This window comes from Mizuhopecten yessoensis, unplaced genomic scaffold (genome assembly GCF_002113885.1).
Source record: "Mizuhopecten yessoensis strain PY_sf001 unplaced genomic scaffold, ASM211388v2 scaffold10879, whole genome shotgun sequence".
NCBI classification, from domain to species: Eukaryota; Metazoa; Mollusca; class Bivalvia; order Pectinida; family Pectinidae; genus Mizuhopecten; species Mizuhopecten yessoensis.
In genome coordinates, this window is record NW_018408767.1 from 43,686 (window position 1) to 57,891 (window position 14,206).

The 14,206-nt window shown below is 38.2% G+C and overlaps 1 protein-coding gene across 1 annotated transcript in view; it reads left to right on the forward strand.

The window, feature by feature from the left end:
* LOC110463228 overlaps positions 1-14,206 on the forward strand; it is a 39,723-nt gene that overhangs the window by 9,733 nt on the left and 15,784 nt on the right. The window contains exons 7-14 of the mRNA XM_021517657.1: positions 4,475-4,540; positions 5,490-5,613; positions 6,276-6,375; positions 6,772-6,830; positions 7,738-7,802; positions 8,069-8,197; positions 9,108-9,150; positions 13,919-14,033. Of these exons, the coding sequence (XP_021373332.1) occupies positions 4,475-4,540; positions 5,490-5,613; positions 6,276-6,375; positions 6,772-6,830; positions 7,738-7,802; positions 8,069-8,197; positions 9,108-9,150; positions 13,919-14,033 (701 nt within the window). The remainder of the gene's footprint in view (positions 1-4,474; positions 4,541-5,489; positions 5,614-6,275; positions 6,376-6,771; positions 6,831-7,737; positions 7,803-8,068; positions 8,198-9,107; positions 9,151-13,918; positions 14,034-14,206) is intronic.

Below are 14,206 nucleotides of genomic sequence, written 5' to 3' on the forward strand. Positions count from 1 at the left end.
CCTGGTCCCTAGGTTGCAAGTATTTGACATTCTCCTGGTCCCACATGTGTTTGACATTCTCCTGGTCCTACAGTTCTTAGTGTTTGACATCCCCCTGTTCCTCCAGTTGTAAGTATTTGACATCCTGCTAGTCCCTCAGTTATAAGTGTTTGGCATCCTCCTTGTCCTACAGTTGTCAGTGTTTGACATCCCCCTGTTCCTACAGTTGTAAGTATTTGACATCCTGCTAGTCCCTCAGTTATAAGTGTTTGGCATCCTCCTTGTCCTACAGTTGTCAGTGTTTGACATCCCCCTGTTCCTACAGTTGTAAGTATTTGACATCCTGCTAGTCCCTCAGTTATAAGTGTTTGACATCCTCCTTGTCCTACAGTTGTAAGTGTTTGACATTCTCCTGTTCCTACAGTTGTAAGTGTTTGACATCCCCCTGTTCCTACAGTTGTAAGTATTTGACATCCTCCTAGTCCCTCAGTTATAAGTGTTTGGCATCCTCCTTGTCCTACAGTTGTCAGTGTTTGACATCCCCCTGTTCCTACAGTTGTAAGTATTTGACATCCTGCTAGTCCCTCAGTTATAAGTGTTTGGCATCCTCCTTGTCCTACAGTTGTCAGTGTTTGACATCCCCCTGTTCCTACAGTTGTAAGTTTTTGACATCCTTGTTGTCCTACAGTTGTTAGTATTTGACATTCTTCTGGTCCTATAGTTGTATGTGTTTTACATTCTCCTGGTCCTACAGTTGTTAGTGTTTGGTATCCTCCTGGTCCTACAGTTGTAAGTGTTTGACATCCTTGTTGACCTGCAGTTGTAAGTGTTTGAGATCCTTGTTGTCCTATAGTTGTTAGAATTTGACATCCTCCTGGTCCCACAGTTGTTAGTGTTTGACATCCTCCTGGTCCCTAGGGTGCAAGTATTTGACATTCTCCTGGTCCCACATGTGTTTGACATTCGCCTGGTCCTACAGTTGTTAGTGTTTGGCATCCTCCTGGTCCCTAGGTTGCAAGTGTTTGACATCCTCCTGGTCCCACAGTTGTAAGAGTTTGGCATCCTCCTGATCCCACAATTTTAAGTGTTTGACATCCTTCTGGTCACACAGTTGTAAGTGTTTGACATTCTCCTGGTCCCACAGTTGTAAATGTTTGACATTCTCCTGGTCCTACAGTTCTTAGTGTTTGACATCCCCCTGTTCCTACAGTTGTAAGTCTTTGACATCCTCCTAGTCCCTCAGTTATAAGTGTTTGACATCCTCCTTGTCCTACAGTTGTAAGTGTTTGACATTCTCCTGGTCCCACAGTTGTAAATGTTTGACATTCTCCTGGTCCTACATTTATAAGTGTTTGACATCCTTCTGGTCCCATAATTTTAAGTGTAGTGTTTGACATTCTCCTTGTCCTACAGTTGTTAGTGTTTGACATCCCCCTGTTCCTTCAGTTGTAAGTATTTGACATCCTGCTAGTCCCTCAGTTATAAGTGTTTGACATCCTCCTTGTCCTACGGTTGTAAGTGTTTGACATCCCCCTGTTCCTACAGTTGTAAGTCTTTGACATCCTCCTAGTCCCTCAGTTATAAGTGTTTGACATCCTCCTTGTCCTACAGTTGTAAGTGTTTGACATCCTTGTTGACCTGCAGTTGTAAGTGTTTGACATCCTTGTTGTCCTATAGTTGTTAGTATTTGACATCCTCCTGGTCCCACAGTTGTAAGTGTTTGGCATCCTCCTGATCCCACAATTTTAAGTGTTTGACATCCTTCTGGTCCCACAGTTGTAAGTGTTTGGCATCCTGCTGGTCCCACAATTTTAAGTGTTTGATATCCTTCTGGTCCCACAGTTGTAAGTGTTTGACATTCTCCTGGTCCCACAGTTGTAAGTGTTTGACATTCTCCTGGTCCTACAGTTGTAAGTGTTTGACATTCTCCTGTTCCTACAGTTGTAAGTGTTTGACATCCTCCTGGTCCCACAGTTGTAAGTGTTTGACATTCTCCTGGTCCCACATTTGTAAGTGTTTGACATTCTCCTGGTCCTACAGTTGTAAGTGTTTGACATCCTCCTGGTCCCACAGTTGTAAGTGTTTGACATTCTCCTGGTATTTGTTAGTGTTTGACATTCTCCTGGTCCTACAGTTGTAAGTGTTTGACATCCTCCTGGTCCCACAGTTGTAAGTGTTTGACATTCTCCTGGTCCCACATTTGTAAGTGTTTGACATCCTCCTAGTCCCTCAGTTATAAGTGTTTGACATCCTACTTGTCCTACAGTTGTAAGTGTTTGACATCCCCCTTTTCCTACAGTTGTAAGTTTTTGACATCCTTGTTGTCCTACAGTTGTTAGTATTTGACATTCTTCTGGTCCTACACTTGTAAATGTTTGACATCCTTGTTGATCTGCAGTTGTAAGTGTTTGACATCCTTCTGGTCCCTAGGTTGCAAGTGTTTGACATTCTCCTGGTCCCTTTGACATCCTTCTGGTCCTACCGTTGTAGGTGTTTGACATTCTTCTGGTCCCACAGGTGTAAGTGTTTGACATCCTCCTGGTCCCACAGTTGTAAGTGTTTGACATCCTTCTGGTCCCACCGTTGTAGGTGTTTGACATTCTCCTGGTCCCACATTTGCAAGTGTTTGACATTCTCCTGGTCCTACAGTTGTTAGTGTTTGACATTCTCCTGGTCCCACATTTGTAAGTGTTTGACATCCTCCTGGTCCTACTGTTGTTAGTGTTTGGCATCCTTCTGGTCCCACAGTTGTAAGTGTTTGACATTCTCCTGGTCCTACAGTTGTAAGTGTTTGACATCCTCCTGGTCCTGCAGTTATAAGTGTTTGACATCCTTGTTGTCCTGCAGTTGTAATTGTTTGGCATCCTTCTGGTCCCACAGTTGTTAGTGTTTGACATCCTTCTGGTCACATCGTTGTAAGTGTTTGACATCCTCCTTGTTCTACAGTTGTTAGTATTTGACATCCTCCTGGTCCTACAGTTGTAAATGTTTGACATTCTCCTGGTCCCACAGTTGTAAGTGTTTGGCATCCTTCTGGTCCCACGGTTGTAAGTGTTTGACATCCTTCTGGTCCCACAATTTTAAGTGTTTGACATTCTCCTGGTCCTACAGTTATAAGTGTTTGACATCCTTCTGGTCCCACAGTTGTAAGTGTTTGACATGCTTCTGGTCCCACAGTTGTAAGTGTTTGACATCCTTCTGGTCCCACATTTGTAAGTGTTTGATATCCTCCTGGTCTTACAGTTGTTAGTGTTTGACATCCTTCTGGTCCCACACTTTTAAGTGTTTGACATCCTTCTGGTCCCACAATTTTAAGTGTTTGACATCCTTCTGGTCCCACAATTTTAAGTGTTTGACATCCTTCTGGTCCCACAGTTGTAAGTGTTTGACATTCTTCTGGTCCCACATTTGTAAGTGTTTGACATCCTTCTGGTCCCACAGTTGTTAGTGTTTGACATCCTTCTGGTCCCACAATTTTAAGTGCTTGGCATCCTTCTGGTCCTATGAGTTGTAAGTGTTTGCCATCCTTCTGGTCCCACAGTTGTTATTGTTTGACATCCTTCTGGTCCCACAGTTGTAAGTGTTTGACATCCTTCTGGTCCCACAATTTTAAGTGTTTGGCATCCTTCTGGTCCTATGAGTTGTAAGTGTTTGACATCCTTCTGGTCCCACAGTTGTAAGTGTTTGACATTCTCCTGGTCTTACAGTTGTTAGTGTTTGACATCCTTCTGGTCCCACAATTTTAAGTGTTTGACATCCTTCTGGTCCCACAAATTTAAGTGTTTGGCATCCTTCTGGTCCCACAGTTGTAAGTGTTTGACATCCTTCTGGTCCCACAGTTGTTAGTGTTTGGCATCCTCCTGGTCTTACAGTTGTTAGTGTTTGACATCCTCCTGGTCCTGCAGTTATAAGTGTTTGACATCCTTGTTGTCCTGCAGTTGTAAGTGTTTGACAATTCCTTGTTGTCCTATAGTTGTTAGTGTTTGACATTCTCCTGTTCTTACAGTTGTAAGTGTTTGACATCCTTCTTGTCATACAGTTGTTAGTGTTTGACATCCTCCTGGTCTTACAGTTATAAGTGTTTGACATCCTCCTTGTCCTATAGTTGTAAGTGTTTGGCATCCTCCTGGTCCTACAGTTTTAAGTGTTTGACATGTTTGGCCTTGTTTGAGGTCAATTTTTTAACAGTTTTTTTTTTATTACACTGGTTTAATTTTGATAGAATATATGTAGACTGAAAGATATCACCAAAAAGGCAAATATGTGCATAGTTGAGCATCGCTTACGTTTTCAAGCTTGCAGACATCTTTAGGCAATAAATTTTAATGTCTGTAAGTTTATATGTATATTAAGACTACATTGAATTATATTGGTGTGGATATAGAGGCAGCAATGCCTGTGTCCGCTAATATCCTATTAAAATCCTATCAGATTACTTTTATTTTAAGTACATGTGTACCTGGGTTTGTTTCATGATATTCTCTGTTGTCCACAGTATTGCTCTCCTGATCAGTTATGCCTTGGCTGGAAGTGAGGCGTATGCTGAACTTTTAGGTGTAAAGTAAGTAGCAACATCACAGCCCAGGTTTTAAACCCTCATCAGCTGAACAACAACTCTACACACAGTAGGTTTTCAAAAGCCTTTAATATTCCATAATAAAAATGCAGATTTATGGATTCAGAATGATCGTTTTATTGCAGAAAAATGGATGTCATAGAGGAATTATTTAGTACAGTATTTGAAAGGATCAAGGTGCCACCAAAATATTCTATGATAGAGAAGTGCCCTTGGATTGGAGGTGGGCCGACCTATATGTAATAGGCAGAGCTATAAAATAAAGATTTACAGAGTTTTAATTTCCTCCGTTTCGCCACAGTTTAACTTTCTCCGTTTCGCCACAGTTTAACTTTCTCCGTTTAGCTACAGTTTAACTTTCTCCGTTTTCGCCACAGTTTAACTTTCTCCGTTTTCACCACAGTTTAACTTTCTCCTTTTCTCCACAGTTTAACTTTCTTCGTTTCCCCGCAGTTTAACTTTTTCCGTATAGCCACAGTTTAACTTTCTCCGTTTTCGCCACAGTTTAACTTTCTCCATTTTCGCCACAGTTTAACTTCCTCCGTTTCCCCACAGTTTAACTTTCTCCGTTTCGCCACAGTTTAACTTTCTTCATTTCCCCCTCCACAACAATGGTGATTTATCATGACAACGAATATTAGTTTACAGCATATGTGTACAATGTGGTAATTTCATGTGGAGGGCAAACTTAACATAGGGTAATTATGGATTTTACTGGTGAAGGGCAAATATTTGACTGGGGGACAGTTTTACCGGTAAAAAGTATGTAAATTGACATTGCATTAAGATGTTTTACTTTAAAAATTAAATACCTTAGAGTTATACCAATTACGCAAAACCTCTAACAAGCTTTTGAAAGTACAAGTATATACAGAGAGGAAATGGGATAATTAATTTACCACATCATGATCGGATATGGTTTTCTTCCCGACAGATATATTTATGTGATCCCCGTATTTGTGTGGGTTCTCACACTCGCAATCGTCTTTGCCATGAGATTTATCCAGCCAGTCGTCTCCGTGTTCACCTTCTTCAAAGGATCTCTCCTACTGGGAACTGTAAGTTCTACGAATATGGTTAAAATACAATTCTCAAGTCATTTACCATCCTAACAATTTCTAAAGTATTTTCTTGTCGAATTTCAGTACATATAACACTTACAGCAAGTATCAGTATTGATTTGTTTGGTTTGCAAAATATGATACTTTGATATGATAAATAAGAAAATCTGGAGTGATATGATATTAAGAGCTCATACATTAATCCAACTACAACAGTAAGTGTGATTTGTATGCCCTATCCACCATCATTTCTCCTCCTGACACATCGTATTTCCTGAATCAAAATGCAAGGTAGGTACCAACATTTCAATTTCTGTTTTGAGTTTGTTTTCATGGGAATGTGTCGGACAAAGAATTTTAACAAGCACATTTAAAAGATTTGTATGAAACCTACCATAAAAATATTTCTATCATCTTGAAACAAAAATTAAAAACAAAAATTTAATTATTACGGTAAAAGAAATGATAAGTTCTCTTACATTATATGTTCTTGCTTTTTTCGGATTGAAGCAGAACAGATTGTCTAGCCTTACAGTGACATGTTCAAATCTTTCTTTTCTTTTTGTATTCATATCTTGTCTGTGAATTGTATGTCTATTTTGATCAACTGTTGAGTAACTGTAACCTACTTTTTATATTTTTAAATTTTGTCATTGTAGGTGATATTTACTTTTTATGTCGGGTCAGAGGTCAACAGAGAAATTCACAATGACTTCAGATCAATTGGAGCCCCGTTCCTGATGGGCACCGTTGCCCTGGGTAACATTATTTTCTGATTGGACTTTATTAATTCAAATTATTTTTAGTTTGACATGTTGTTCTATGAATGCTGTGATTATAATTAAGTATTGAACTACATTTTAGTTGTACGTGTACAGTAATCATATACCAGTATAGTAGATATAATAAGAAGTAGTTTATTCCAAGTTAGCACTCCCTTAAATTTATTACACACTTTTGTCATTAGGAAGTCTTGCATGTTTCAAGCGAATAATTAGAATTCCTTATAGATTTGGCGAAATGGAAAGCTTGGTAACATTGGTTATTATACCCTCGAATAGTGGGTCCCTGCAGTATAAGAAGGTTTACTGTATACCAATATGAAAAAGGATAAATGAATTCTATTGATATTTTTTTCTGATTTCCTGTCACCAGGGGGCGTGATAAACACTATGCCATTGATGTACAGTAAAATCAGTCCTGTACCCAATCAGGTGAGTTACTTCCCTTTAAGTGAAAATACATGTACATTTAGGGTACATTCGTGTATGCATAGCCGGTTGACACGGTTGAACCGGTTGAACCTGTAAAAAAAAAAACAGGTACAAATCTGAACCGAGGCTGACCTTAGGAAAATTTGGCACGTGTAGATTGAGGGGTCCAGACGTACCTGACCGAAACTAAACTGCTGACTATTGCTAGTTTGCATTATTTTTTTCTAAAACAATGTCAAACCACATCTAGTTTTTAAGATAAGTTATGTAATTCAGTGGATGTGTGAGGGAAAGGCATACTATTCTTGATACATTGTTTTTTATCCTCCGAAACTGTGCATTTTTAGCTCTGCTTATTGAACGGTCCAAGTGCGTTCATTTATCGTGGAATATTTCTGCACCACACGTACCGTTTCAACCGGTATATGCGAATGTAGCCTTATTCCAGTTTGTTTGTGGTGTTTGTTTCAAAAAATGGCTTGTCCAGCTAGGAGTGAGTATGTGATCAGAATCAAAACAGTCTTACAGAAGAATTAATTTGGAATAATTAGCCAAGCTGTCTGCCTCAGGATGCTTTTTCATAATTTCATTATATGTCAATATATATATCACACAATATCATCAGGCAATCTTAAGCTTATTACTCACTATGAGTAAATTAAAAAGTATGTAGTCATAATACTCAAGACAAATACATTTTATCAGATTTATTTTAATTAAATTAGTGGTTAAATGTTCATTTGTCTTCTTGTCCAGTATATACTAGCGGTAGACATGTACATTGTCTTCCAAAAATAACTAACATTCCAAATCAGCAATTTTGTAAAAATATCTTAAAGTTTAAATTTCGAGCATAATGAGCTACATGTGTAAACAACTGTAATAGCATGTTAGTTTTATCTTTTAGGTGAAGTATTTCCGCCTATCTGTGATTTCTGGTTTATTGACATGTACAGTGTTAAATGTGTTATGGTATGTATACAAAGCATTAGTTTTTGATAACTCACTATATTTTGGGAATTGATCGTAACTGTATAGAGACCATATTTATTTCTGATTTTATTTACCAGTACAATGTATATAAAACATAGTATTCAAGTTTATCATATATTTATATTATGTTATTTATATACCTGTTTCACATTAATCTATGTAGACAGGAAAACTGTGTCTCTAAACTAAAACAAAAACATCATTCTATTTGGTTTTACCTTTTCAATTTGACATTTATGTTTCAGGTGCTGGGCAGTGCTGGACATTGTCCCTCAATTAGCTGTTTCACCTTGTAGTACAAATGAGACATTGTCTGTACAGCGACAGTTGCTGGATAATAGCCAGAACTGCAAAAACTCTATATCACTGGAAAGGTAAGTAATTCCTTCAGGGAGACATGTCCTATTTATTACCTGCCCAGTTCTTTTATCCGTGACTGAGATTTTTTCTTCAAATAAACTGAAAATAAGCCTGCCTGATTTCATAAGTTCTGTTATGACAATGTTTGGTTTATATTCAAAAAGATTCATCAATTTGGAAATATGTAATATCAAAGACTTATTTTGTACACCAACTATAATTACAAATAATGTACATATTAAACGTATCACAACATTTCATGACCCACTGGTCCCTCTGTCAAGATAAAATGCGTTGAACGTTTCAAGACTGACTGGTACCTTTATCAAGTTAAAAAGTGTTGCAATATGTCTTGAAATGTTGCGACACATTTAATATGTACATTGTTTGTGTATAAAGTAAACCTTTGATGTTATCTTCTGATCTACAAAGTATACTTTATCTATCAGTATATATTCAATCTACCTTTTTATGGAAAATTAAGGACACCTAAATTTGTAGTGGCCTTAGAAGTGAAAATATGGCTCAAAGAAAGTTTACTTGAAATTTTTTAGGGTTTTAAAAATACCATTTAGGTGATTGAAAATATAATGTCCTTAACAAAAATACCATTTTGGTGATTGAATATAATATCCTTAACTATTTAAAAAACATAAAAAATAAGGACATTAAAAAAATCTATATCCTTGAAAATATACAATTTTAGCATCTCTGAAATTTAATGAAAAATCATGTGCATTTTGAAAAATTCAAGGCACAAATCATACAAGATATACTTGAAATAATGTTCAGATCATTTTGTAACCTACCAAAGTCTAAGTGATTCAAGCAATATCATCATGGATTCAGAAAAAAATATGTGAAACAAAGTTAACCTTTTCCTTTCACTTTGGTCAAATTCAGAAATTTACCAATATGTTGTAGATCTGCAGCGGTTGGAGAAATCTCAACTATACCCCTGACCAAAGTGAGTAGGACTGTTACTTATTAGTCGTCTATGTCACTGTTCTGAATCAAGACAAGCGCCGATGATCAGTTTCAGATATCAGAGAAAGTCTCAAATTTAATTAAAACATTCGTTTTATATATCTTACATTGAAATTGGAATTAATTGCTGAATTTCCTAAAACGAAATTGTGACATATTGACATGTTAGCAAATGATTATCAGAACAAAGGAATATAAACAGTTCAAAGCCATTAGAAAGAAATGTTGAAATTAAAAACTGTACTATGAAAGATGTTGTTTTATGTACTGTTAAGAACTTTCCTGATAAACATCAGATACTGTAATAATGGTACTACTTATTGATAAACATCAGATACTGTAATAATGGTACTACTTATTGATAAATATCAGATACTGTAATAATGGTACTACTTATTGATAAATATCAGATACTGTAATAATGGTACTACTTATTGATAAATATCAGATACTGTAATAATGGTACTACTTATTGATAAATATCAGATACTGTAATAATGGTACTACTTATTGATAAATATCAGATACTGTAATAATGGTACTACTTATTGATAAATATCAGATACTGTAATAATGGTACTACTTATTGATAAATATCAGATACTGTAATAATGGTACTACTTATTGATAAATATCAGATACTGTAATAATGGTACTACTTATTGATAAATATCAGATACTGTAATAATGGTACTACTTATTGATAAATATCAGATACTGTAATAATGGTACTACTTATTGATAAATATCAGATACTGTAATAATGGTACTACTTATTGATAAATATCAGATACTGTAATAATGGTACTACTTATTGATAAATNCACAGGGCCCGGTGTACAGTGTATGTGACATTTGATTCACAGAAATTGTTACAGGGTCTCGTGTGTGACATTTGAGTCACAGACTATATGTTACAGGGTCTCATGCGTGACATTTGAGTCACAGACTATATGTTACAGGGTCTCGTGCGTGTCATTAGAGTCACACACTATATGTTATAGGGTCTCGTGCATGACATTAGAGTCACAGACTATATGATACAGGGTCTCGTGCGTGACATTAGAGTCACAGACTATATGTTACAGGGGCTCGTGTGTGACATTTGAGACACAGAAATTGTTACAGGGTCTCGTGCATGACATTTGAGTCACAGACTATATGTTACAGGGTCTCGTGTGTGACATTTGAGTCAAAGATTATATGTTACAGGGTCTCGTGTGTGACATTTGAGACACAGAAATTGTTACAGGGTCTCGTGCATGACATTTGAGTCACAGACTATATGTTACAGGGTCTCGTGTGTGACATCTGAGTCAGAATATGTCACAGGGTCTCGTGCGTGACATTTGAGTCAGAGAATATGTTACAGGGTCTCGTGTGTGACATTTGAGTCAGAATATGTTACAGGGTCTCGTGTGTGACATTTGAGTCAGAATATGTCACAGGGTCTCGTGCGTGACATTTGAGTCAAAGATTATATGTTACAGGGTCTCGTGTGTGACATTTGAGTCAGAATATGTTACAGGGTCTCGTGCGTGACATTTGAGTCAGAGAATATGTTACAGGGTCTCGTGCGTGACATTTGAGTCACAGACTTTATGTTACAGGGTCTCGTGCATGACATTAGAGTCACAGACTATATGTTACAGGGTCTCATGTGTGACATTAGAGTCACAGACTATATGTTACAGGGTCTCGTGTGGGACATTAGAGTCACAGACTATATGTTACAGGGCCTCGTGCGTGACATTAGAGTCACAGACTATATGTTACAGGGCCTCGTGCGTGACATTAGAGTCACAGACTATATGCTACAGGGTCTCGTGCGTGACATTAGAGTCACAGACTATATGCTACAGGGTCTCGTGCGTGACATTAGAGTCACAGACTATATGTTACAGGGTCTCGTGCATGACATTAGAGTCACAGACTATATGTTAAAGGGTCTCGTGCGTGACATTTGAGTCACAGACTATAATACAGCGTCTTGTGTGTGACATTTGAGCCACAGACTATATGTTAAAGGGTCTTGTGTGTGACATTTGAGTCACAGACTATAATACAGCGTCTTGTGCGTGACTTTTGAGTCAAAGACTTTAATACAGGGTCTCATGTGTGACATTTGAGCCACAGACTATAATACAGGGTCTCGTGCGTGACATTTGAGTCACAGACTATATGTTACAGGGTCTCGTGTGTGACATTTGAGTCACAGACTATATGTTACAGGGTCCTGTGCGTGACATTTGAGTCACAGAATATGTTACATGGTCTCGTGTGTGACATTTAAGCCACATTCTATATGTTAAAGGGTCTTGTGTGTGACATTTGAGCCACAGACTATAATACAGCGTCTTGTGTGTGACATTTGAGTCAAATACTTTAATACAGGGTCTGGTGCGTGACATTTGAGTCAAAGACTTTAATACAGGGTCTTGTGTGTGACATTTGAGCCACAGACTATATGTTAAAGGGTCTCGTGCGTGACATTTGAGTCACAGACTATATGTTACAGGGTCTCGTGCAGGCGCGTAGCTACCATGTAAGCCAATAAGCCCGGGCTTGCACATGATTTTGACAAGTATAGGTTTTCATGACCTTATTTTTTCTTGCTGATACTATAAAGTGGAGTTTCAGTTTTGAATATATAGTATACATATGTAATTCCTCAGATATGATACCTTGTTAATAGTTAGTACAAAAATGTATGAAGTTTAGATATGTCCATTGCATTAATGGACAGTTCCAAGCGGAACTAAACTGCTCGATTGAGTAAATTGAGAAACTCACGCCTGGCGCAAACGACTCCGAGTATGGCACAGTGGACACAGACAATCAATGTGGTTTTTTTTATGAAAATATCAATTTGGGGCAAGTTCGGCCCCTTTTGCCGGGGCACATTCAGCCACCCCGAATGCAACTGTTATTGTGCCAAGTGACGTCACTATTGATAACGTCACCCAATTGACCACAAAAATAATATTTTTACGTCGCAAAAATTAAGTATTTTTTCTTTGTATTCACTGATTTGTTCTGGACTTAATTTCCAACAGAATTGAATGAAATTCCATATGTAACAGAGCGCATGATTAATTAAATATAAATCACTACCTCCGCATGGGATCGAACCCGGGACCTCTGGCTTACTAGTCTAACGCTCAACCGATCGAGCTAAAGAGAAGTTCTCTATAGCCGAGCGATATATTGCGGCTAGTATTTACCAGGGTTACATACTCCCCCTTCCAGGAAAGAACTCGTCCTCGAGTTTTTCCAGGGGTAACAGCGATGCTTGTGGAGCAAGGCCGAGTATTTTTCCCGGGTCCCTACGTGGGCGCCAATGTAACAGAGCGCATGATTAATTAAATATAAATCACTACCTCTGCATGGGATCGAACCCGGGACCTCTGGCTTACTAGTCTAACGCTCAATCGATCGAGTTAAAGAGAAGTTCTCTATAGCCGAGCGATATATTGCGGCTAGTATTTACCAGGGTTACATATACACTTATTAGTAAATTGTCTTCTCTATCCTTCATGCCATACTTGCCCTTGTAGGGGCCGGATTTGCCTCAGGGCGGGGCTCGTCCGGCCCCCAACTCTCTCGACCTAAAAAGTCCAATAATTCCCAAAATATGGTCTTGTTTACTATCACATTAGTTTATGAAAGACAATACATTTCTTTTCTAAATGACATATATAAATATGCATTTCAACAGTATAGTACATGCCTTCCACAACGTCTTGAAAAAAGAAAAGGGGCCGTGTTTGTATTATACATGTGTAGGGGAGACCGGGGCAAGTCCGGCCCCTTTTTTAAAACTATATTATAGTTTACAACATATCATTATATCAGACATCAGGACGTGGGAAATTGCTCCTGAGACGTTCTAGAAAACAAAATTTGCATGGGGAGACCCCCAGACCCCCCTTACGGGAAAGGGAAGACCCACTCCCGTACCCTCCCCCTGCTCGTGCTTCGTGGGGGGGGGGGGGCTGCCTTCGGCAACCCCATGTCGGGGCTTACACATGGTAAAGGGGCTAGCTACGCGCCTGTCGTGCGTGACATATGAGTCACAGAATATGTTACAGAGTCTCTTGCATGACATTTGAGTCACAGGCTATCTTTCAGTAACTCTTGCGGGACATTTGAGTCAAAAACTTTAATACAGGGTCTCATGCTTGGATGACATTTGATTTGAGTCAAAAACTTTAATACATGGTCTCATGCTTGGATGACATTTGATTTGAGTCAAAGACTTTAATACAGGGTCTCATGCGTGACATTTGAGTCACGGACTCTATGTTGCAGCGTCTCGTGCGGGACATTTGAGTCAAAAACTTTAATACAGGGTCTCGTGCTTGGATGACATTTGATTTGAGTCAAAGACTTTAATACAGGGTCTCGTGCGTGACATATGAGTCACAGGCTATCTTTCAGTAATTGTGTTTTGGACATTTTAATCACAGCATTTGACAAGGAGCGAGGGAGATGTGTTGCTGATCTTGATTTGATCTTGATTCTTTCACGTTACAACATAAATATCAGTTTAGAGACGGAAGATCCAAACTTGGTCCAGGTCTAGCTGCTTTATCCCACTTCTTTAACAGTTGTTTAAATGATGGTTAAAAGTTATACTTTTAATTTGCCCATCTTGAAAAAAAATCTGATAAGAGAGAGATATTTATTTTACCTTGTTACAACACTTTCTTTAAACCAAATTTTTTGTTCTTGTGTTTGTTTGACAGATAATAGAGGAGAAATACCCCTCCTTTTACTATGTGGCTATACTGGTAGAGATCTTTATAGTGGTCAGTATAACCGTCTCATTCCTGACTATTGGTGCAGTTCTACATCACACATGTAAGTACAGCCAGACATATCACACATGTAAGTACATCCAGACATATATCACACATGTAAGTACAGCCAGACAAATCACACATGTAAGTACAGCCAGACATATCTCACATGTAAGTACAGCCAGACATATCTCACATGTAAGTACAGCCAGACATATCACACATGTAAGAACA